At 36.1% G+C, this 9,355-nt stretch overlaps 1 protein-coding gene across 1 annotated transcript; it reads right to left on the reverse strand.

Moving 5' to 3' along the window:
- Nucleotides 1–200: 200 nt before the first annotated feature.
- Nucleotides 201–9,079, reverse strand: LOC131978174 (integumentary mucin C.1-like). Its single transcript, XM_059341705.1, has 4 exons — nt 8,946–9,079; nt 6,150–6,518; nt 4,992–5,155; nt 201–754 (listed from the first exon to the last, which is right to left on the reverse strand). The coding sequence occupies exons 1-4, from the start codon at nt 9,016–9,018 to the stop codon at nt 710–712; spliced, it is 651 nt and encodes a 216-aa protein (XP_059197688.1). The 5' UTR covers nt 9,019–9,079; the 3' UTR covers nt 201–709.
- Between the last annotated feature and the right edge of the window lie 276 nt (nt 9,080–9,355).

The following is a 9,355-nucleotide window of genomic DNA, read 5'->3' on the forward strand; positions in this document are numbered from 1 at the left end:
TCTGAATTATCATTTTCATTTTCTCTAACTAGTGAAAGAAGTTTATGATTCTCTGGTTAGATGCTGTCGGTTGGTTCAGAGTCTCGTTAACTTTAGTTGTTTCAGGGAATAAACTGATTCCTGTCACAGTTTTTAAGTAATATACCTTTTAATCTTTAATCTTTACCTTTTAATCTTTTAATCGTATCAAGCATTTTCAAGTCAAAAGGCACAAGTTGAGTTGAATAAAGTCCAGAGTCATTGGTGTTAAAGTCAAATAAAAGGTCAAAGGTAAAGTCAGGTATTTTGTGATTTGCTGGTTTCAGTCTGTGACTCTAGTTGTGACTTGAGTCCTCGCCTCTGATTTCTGTTTTCAACACTGGAAACATCTTCCTGTTCACTGTTGATGACATGATTCATAAATCAACATGAAAGTTACTGTGTTGTGACGTCTGACGTCATATTTTAAGTGAAAACATTAACATTAACAATCAATTTACATTTGTATCCTTCTCTGTTCTGTTTTCAACAGAAGGAAGAGTTAGTGCAACATTTGATTCAACAAGTAGAATTAGAAACAGAGAAACAAGCAGGTCAAAGGTCAAAGCTGAGGCAGAAATGCTCCATTAATCCTGTCATTGATAAAAGTGCTTCGTAAAGAAATAAGAGCCTGAGAGAAAAACATGAAACTTCTTTTTCTTCTGTTGTTGTTCTGTCAGACAGGAAGTGTTCACTTAGAGAGCTGGGCGAACGGAGACTGCTCGTTGACTTTACCCTGCAGAGACACAAGTTCATATGAATGAGTCAAAGGAAGAAAACATGTCCATAATAAACTGTGAGAGGTGTAAAACGCCTGTCTGGTCTTGTGTTACAAACCTGTTTTACTGACTGAGCAATAAGCTTCAACACGTCTGAGAGCAGCTTTACATTAAAGGTTCAGACATGGAAGAATACTTCAGACTAACCCTAACACGAGCCTTCACCCTCAAAATATCACTTACTGACACATACTCACCATGAAGAGATTCACAAAGAATTATAAAAGGACGACAAAGAAACAAAACAACCAGAAAGAGTCACACAACTACCAACAAGGACACAAAATAACCACTAAGAGTTACAGAATGACCACCAATAAACACAAAACAACCACAAAGTAACAAAAAAAAAGTCGCACAAAGAGGAACAAAGGACTATTCAGAGACACCAAAGAACCAGAAGAAGACAAGATGACTACAAGGAGACACACAACAACTGTAAAGAAATAAAACTATTTCAAAGAGACATAAAATGACGACAGATAGAAGCAAAACAACTCGAGAAATGACTATAAAAAGACACAAAATAACCGGAAAATACACACAATTAGTACAAAAAATTACAAAATTACCAAAAATGACACAAAATTGATATGAAGAGACACAAAACAACCAGAACTCACATGTCTTTGGATGCATTAATAATAAATCAGAGAACAGAGAAGCTCACATTCACACACAGCAGGAAAACATTCATCCACAATATCACACCACTCACATCAAACAATGTTATTGTTCTAAATGTTTTTTCTTTTTTTGGCTTTTTCAGCACCTTTCAGGTTGATTTTATCTGATATCATCAGTTCTCTATTCAGGACAACAGATAACTGGAACATATACGTTCATGCACTGAACTAATTTAACTTCATTTATCTTTAGGGACTGAAACAATCAGCACAGCGACAGAAAGTTCTGGTTTGTGATTGGAAAGAAGAGAGAAATAAAGGAGGAAAACACTGAGAGGAAGTAGGACTGATGAGCAGCATTCACATGTACAGTACAGGCCAAAAGTTTGGACACACCTTCTCATTCAATGCGTTTCCTTTATTTTCATGACTATTTACATTGTAGATTCATCAAAACTATGAATGAACACATGTGGAATTATGTACTTAACAAAAAAGTGTGAAATAACTGAAAACATGTCTTATATTCTAGTAAGCAAAGGGTGGTTACTTTGAGGAATCTAAAATACAAGACATGTTTTCAGTTATTTCACACTTTTTTTTAAGTACATAATTCCATATGTGTTCATTCATAGTTTTGATGCCTTCAGTGAGAATCTACAATGTAAATAGTCATGAAAATAAAGAAAAACGCATTGAATGAGAAGGTGTGTCCAAACTTTTGGCCTGTACTGTATATTTATATTTATATTTAGTGAACAGCACTTCTGTCCTGTAGTTGCCTCTAAAAATATGTATTGTCAGAATCCAGCCCTGTCACTTATTAATGATGTGCTCATCATCCCCTGCTGGCGGTGCAGAATCAGCTGTTTCCCTGTCTGTATATATGTTACGTATATATATATGTTACGTGCTGCTGTGCATGTACAGTATGTCTCTGTGTTCTAACCAGAACAACTCTCTGAAGCTTTTACTGCTCCTCCACTCTGGTGGTAATAAAGATGTAGAGATAGCTGGTGACGTTGGTGCTATTCTATGGAGAGAGCTGCTCTCATGTGTTGGTCACACTTTAATCTGAAATGATCTGAACATTAGGGTGAGAGACTCTCAGCACCTGCTGACTGTCTGATGCAGCGCTGCTGATAAGCTGCACTTCAAGGAGAAAGAGCTGAGTCATCACCACACTGACTGTTTCTGGGACTTTTTAACAAACTGACAGTCTGTCGAGCTTCCTGTTGTTGTTGTTTCTGATCAGAAGAAAGACGACACATGGCCGATAATCATCTTTAAATGATTCACAGTCTTCACTTTTAACACTTTTCCACAAAAGAATGTTGCCCCCTGCTGGTGAAACACCAGAGAACCTGCAGACATAAAGCAGGACCTGATAGATGATATTCAGCTCATATCATCAGTCGCTGCCCTGCAGAGTATAACTGCAGTAATACACAAATGAAAAACTGGGAAAAACTGCTTTAAAAGGTTTTTTTTTTATGTTTTGGTAACGCTTCATAATAAGGTCCTTAATAACCATTAATTTAATTAAATATTATTTATATTTTTATTTCTGTTTCCCTGTTTTAATTGACTGTTTTTACTGTTTTCAATTGTGTCTTGCTGTTTTTAATGTTTATGTAAAGCACTTTGAATTGTGTTGAATTGTGCTATACAAATAAACTTGCCTTGCCTTAATTAACAAGCATTAATTAAAATATATCATATACAATAATTAAATAACACGCTTTAGATCCGGTAGCTGCAAAAAGCATAGTTAACTTATAGTTAACTTATAATAGATGAGCAATAAAGTATATTTTAATATCAATAAGCAAACAAAATAAGATTAATAAAGGCATGGCAAAGACATAATGGGTGGGTCATGGGTGTTTGTAATGCCATTATTAACACTTATATAAGCTTATAAACACACAATAATGTTAATAAGCATCTTGTAAGGACTTACAAGGGCCTTATTACTTGTTAATTAATGGTTATTACAAGGACCTTCATATAAAGCGTTACCGATGTTTTTTTTAACAGGTCAGCCTAACGGGTTATAGGTGATATGATACTTATTATTATATGTATTGATGATGTAATATTTATGCTCAAAAATCATGATGATTTATTTGACCTTTGACCCCAAAAAATGTAGTTAGTGCCCTGTGGTTTTGCTGTAAAAGGTTCTGATAGTGATGAGAGCATTAACTACAATGTTGTTGTCTTCTTTCAGCTTTTATATGTTGTTTTCAGTGATTAAATATTCTCAAATTGATTTTGTTATAAATGTATTTTAAAGTGTTTAACAACTTTTTAAAAAAAGATTTGTGTATTTTAGACTTAATATTATAAAGTAATGCTATATTTTAATATAATTTTATCTCATTTTTTACTTAATCACTATCTAGATAATAATTTCCCTGTTAAATAAACTTATAATTTCTATTACTCTTGTCTTCATTATTAAACACAATGAAGTCAAAGTGGAGTTACTGCGCTCTGCTTTGGTTGTGAGTTGGATTTTGTAGTTCCTGCAATGTTTATGTCATTATTTATCTGAAATAAAACAAATTTGAAGTCTAGAACTTTGTCCCAAGATAAAACAGACATCAAGGAGTTTTTTTTAACTCAATTTCAACCAAAAATGTAGTTACTGCAGTTAGACTTAAAACCAAAGCAATTATCACAGTCTGATTTGCATATATATATATATATATATGCATTTAAACATAAAACAAAAGCAGTGTAGCCTTGTATTTCTTCATTGTGTTGAATAGTGAATATAAATTATACGTTTATTAAATAGGTAAATTATTATCTAGATAGTGATTAAATCAAAAAGTCAGATGATTTTATATTAAGACTAAAATATAACATTACTTTACAATATTAAGTCTAAAATACATGAATCTGTGAATAGAGTTGTTAAACACTTTTAAATATTCAAAACAAAATCAATTTGAAAATGTTTAGTCACTGAAACCAAAATATAAAAGCTGAAAGAAGACGACAACATTGTAGTTTCTGCACTCTGCTTTTTCTTTTCTATCAGAACATTTTACAGCAAAACAAACAGTCCGATGCAGAGATTTAGAGAAGCGTGTATAGTGTTTGTGAGGACACGTGCTACTAGTGGTCCTGAGTTAGTGGGGACTCCAAGTCCTGATCGTTAGAGGTGGTCCATTTATTATACTTTGTTTGTTTTGGGCATGTTGTTTTGAGTTGTAGCTTATTTTGCTGTATTAATAAATCATTTACTTTTGCATTTACTCAGTTTACCTGTTTTATTTCCTCTTTACCCTGGGTTAATTAACACCAGCCATAGAAACAGTGCAGTAGAAATATAAAGTTACACATGTGGAAATATTCAAGTACAAGTTTAGTATTTGAGTAACTTTATTTAAGTTCTACTCCACCACTTTATATCATCGTTGCTGCTGCCCAGGAAGTTGTGTTTTCACTTTGATTGTTGTTTGAATCTATTGCATCAGCCACTTCCCATGTGGTAAAGTATATATAAATAAATATATTTCATCTGTTAAAAAGTAGTTCCTGTTCTCTAACTCACCATCGGCACGTCTTCAAGCCTCTCAAAGTTGGACCTGGGTGCCTGGAGACACTTGACGGTGAAAACCACCAGCACCAGAACGAAGACGATGCAGAAGATGCAGATGACGGCGACGAGGCCGGGGTTGGCTGCCAGGTCCTCCTGGCCCCAGTCCTTAGACACACCTGGGGACACAACCAACAGAACCAACAGACCGGATCAATCACATTCAATGCTTCAGTCAAAAAAGATGCTGCTGAAAAAGACAGAATTGCAACTCTATTTTTAGGGAAGAATGGATTACAAATGTTTGTACATTTAATACATCACTCTGTTGTTAAATGACGTTTTATTTGGTGAAGCTAGCATTCTGATGTTCAGAACTTGAACCTGAAAGTTTAGGACCTGACGTTTATTTGTTCCTTGCTAAACAATGACTTGGTTCAACCTCCTGGTTTGTCATTTCATTTTACTGATTTGTTCTTTCATTTGTACACTAACATTATACAATTTTCAAAACAAGTTTCCCAGCTGCCTCCAGTTACAACTGTTGAACCAGAAGTTTGTTTACTCAATGCATAATTGTGCACCGATGTGTGCAAAGTGAGAATAAAATATCGAAAGTGATTATTTTCCTCTCAAGATTTTATGTTTAAAAAAACAGCTGGTTTGGAGTCTGTTGGCCACATGTGAAGATATTCTGCCCCCGAGTGGCCAAAACTGATTTACTGCTGAATGAAACTCAACGAAGCTCTTGAACTGATCTCTTTAACTGCAGAAACAACCAGAAAGGGGCCATATGTACATGAGAGTAGATTCTTTACATCCCATCTGCAGGATCTTTTGAAGTTTTTAAATCCTCCTTAAAAACACACTTTTTCTCCCTGGCTTTTAATCAAGTTTAAGTGGACATCTTGCAAAAACAAAATTTTATTCAAATTTTTAATTTATTTTATTATATTTTTAATTTATTTTATTCTATTGTTGCACTGTGTTTATGTATTTTAGTATTTTAGTTTTTACCGTATTTTCCTGCAACTGTGATATCTGTACAGCACTTTGGTCAACCCCGGTTGTTTTAAATGTGTCTATAAATAAAGTTTGACTTGACTTTAGATTTAGTCTCTGCTTTGAATCATAAAACAGAATAAAGCCTGTGAGCTCCAGCAGCAGTCTGACCTGCGCTGGTCGTGTTCACGCTGCTGGTTTCAGTCACGTTTGATGGTTCTGATGTTGAGCTGATGGTCGATGTTTGAGTCTCGTTGGTCGTCTGGTTGGTGGTTGGAGCAGCAGGAGAAGATGAAGTCTCACTCGGATGTGTTTGCTCCGTCCTGTTGGTTGTGTGTGGGGGAGTGGAGGACTGTGGTGATGATGACACTTCTTCTGTGGTGGTCGTCTGGTTCGTTGTCTGAGTGTTTTTCTGTGTGTTGCTGGTTGCCGACACGCTCAAAGTGACAGGATTAGTTTTTGCACCCAGACTGGTGTGGGTTGGAGCGGTTGTGGTTGTTTCCGTTTCTTTTGTGGTTGTTTCAGAGGAAGTGGAGTTATCTGCAGAGGAACAAACACAATAACCAACTCTGTAACGATGAGCAACATTTGCACTTCATCAAGGAAAGAAAACTGTGTTTGTTTGTTTTTTCCCAGGTTGATAAAGAAACTGAGCTAAAAGGTTCATGTTCCCCAAAGCCGCCCTGCTTCTTTCTCTATTTGATTCTAAATGGGACCATCATTTAAAAATGTTTCTTTGAAGAAAACTTGAAACTAGCAATTGAAACCATAAACTCATTATTAAATGTTTTAATACATTTCTGGTTCTGGTCCTGTGTACAAGCTTAAACCGGTTTGATTTTATGCAAACTGGATAAACCAGCATTGTCATTATGACACTTTCTGTCAAATCAAAAAGTAACACAGTATTATGCCACTAAATCCAACTTGAATTGCAGTGTTTCCCACACATATACTGTATTTGGGCGGGTTGTCAATTTTATCAAATGTTTTTTTTAATCCATCAGAAGAAAAACAACATCTCCGACTGATTATCTCCCTCCACATACACACAGAGTGAAAGAACATGTTCTCTGGTAATAAAGTAACATTAGAGGACGCAAACCTGATGCAAGTTAATAAAGTCATTATACAATATTATGTTTGTTAATTAATGGACAAACGGAGACTCTATTGTTTCACCAGCATCATGAAGATCGGTGGAGGTGGGAAGATGTGGACGACACCAGAAATTTGTTTACCAGAAATTTTGTGTTTTTTAAATTTACGAAGCGACTCTAAAACTGTTCCTTTATGGAAACATCTTGAACTAAAGAGGTGAGCTTCTCTGCTTCTTCGTTTTCTGTTTATTGTCTGTTAGCAAATCAGCTTGGAGACGCATTCCCAGCACCAGCAGTTATCAGTCTCATTATGTTCCACTGTGAGGCAGCTGCTGAGTCAAGTACGACACCTAGTGGCGACATTTGGTACGTTGGTTCACTCCGCTGTTTGGCTCAATATCCAGGTGGTTTAAACAGTTTACCACTGGCCCAACTCAAACTGTACAGAGGTAAGAAATCAAGTGAGAGAAGGGTCATGACCTCATAGACGCTCATAAGTCGTGTTTCCATCAACAAATTTCAATGTGCATTTTGAAGATTTGCATTAGAAAACCTTGATGCAAACACCAAAATTCAATAAAACTTTCGAAAATGCCCAGAACATTTTTTTTACGCTCGCTTGAGGTGGGTTTTTTTTGTCTTGATCATATAATTATAGCCTATTATACCTCTTTTTTGTCGTTGTTTTTTCTCTATCTTTACTCCTTCTACTGTTTACTGATGGATTAGCTTACAGCAACACATTACACTGCCATCTTCTGATCAAAGTACGTTTTGCAGCTTTGTTAATTTGCTCTAAACAAGTTGATGGAAACGTCTCTAATTCACATTTTTTTGAATGCAACATTTAAAAATTTCACATCAAAACTTGTTTAGCCTTAAATGTAAACCTGCTAGTGGAGTCGCCCCCTGCTGGCTGTCAGAGAGAATGCAGGTTTCTTCTGCACTGGCTTAACTTCAGCTTGCTGCTTGCTTTATATTCTCACAGGGGACATATTTATGCATTAAGAACATTTGAAACTTTTTAAATACATTTTCCAAATATACTTGCATTTACTTTAAATGCATGGTTTTTACTGTGAATGGAGTATTTTTACAGTTTAGTTTTACTACTTAATAAAGGATGAATACTTGCTCCACCACTGCTCCGTCTGCTGATCAGGACCGTATAATATGATCAAAAGCTCCAAAGTCAATGGACCTTCAGCTTGTTTCGTCAATTAAATGAAGCATTACGTTTCAGTTTGACATTCAAATAATGGAGTTAATTGTTGGGCGTATTTACTCAAGCAGAAATAAAGATGTGTCAGTCATGATGTGTGTTTACTGATGACGCAGACAAACAGCTGGCAGCCGGCGGGCATTGTGTCCATGTGTGCTTTAAAGTGTTGGCAGAAGTATCAGACGGATCACTTCCACTGATTCAATATTTGCTTTCCACCCAGACATCACCATCCCATTACCTTCTATGTGATTTACTAAAAGCAGCTCACATTTTCCCTTCATATCGTTCTAAATATCCAAAATACAGAAGGTCAAACTCAGCAGGCTTGTTTTTGACAGCAAGACACATTAATATGTTGCTTAAAATATATAAAGGTTTCTATTCGTACAAGGCTGACTCTTGTCAAAGTTTTAATACAATCCTGGCCTCAAATATTGCTGTTGTAGGTACAAATTGAACAAAGTACAATGTCTTCCTGTTCATTGAGAGAAACGTACCTAAAGTTGCTTCTCACTGCAGGTTTCCTGTTTGCATAACTTTGCATGTTCATAAGATTTCGATATGACGTTCAATTCAAATTCTCTAACAAATGAAACACCTCAGTTACAGAAAAACAGGTGAAAATGTGAAATGTTGACTTACCTTTGCAGACAGCCAGAGCAAACAGGCCCAGCAGCAGCAGCAGCAGCAGCGTGAGGTGCATGGCTGCAGGCATGTTGAGGAGAAGCTGCTGCTCGTAGCAGCACGGCTACATCCTGGACAGCAGGATGTGAGAGTGCCTGAGGAGGAGTGCTCTAACTGGGCTGCTGATATCAGATCCTCAGGCTGCTGAGTCAATGTTTGAACAGTGCTGTTCTGCCCTGCGCTCTGTTTATTATCTCATTTAAGTGAGTTTGCTTGCATTCTCATGCTATAATCTGTAACTAGAAAAAGCAATTTCTGAGAAATTAACTGCCAAGGTTTGAACACAGCTGGAAAAAGTTCTGAGAGCAGGAGTGTGTCCTTCAGTTTACTTTTATTTCTGTGGTTCATCAACAGAATCATGTCCATCA

This window comes from Centropristis striata, chromosome 9 (assembly GCF_030273125.1).
Source record: "Centropristis striata isolate RG_2023a ecotype Rhode Island chromosome 9, C.striata_1.0, whole genome shotgun sequence".
In the NCBI taxonomy this organism is placed as follows: Eukaryota; Metazoa; Chordata; class Actinopteri; order Perciformes; family Serranidae; genus Centropristis; species Centropristis striata.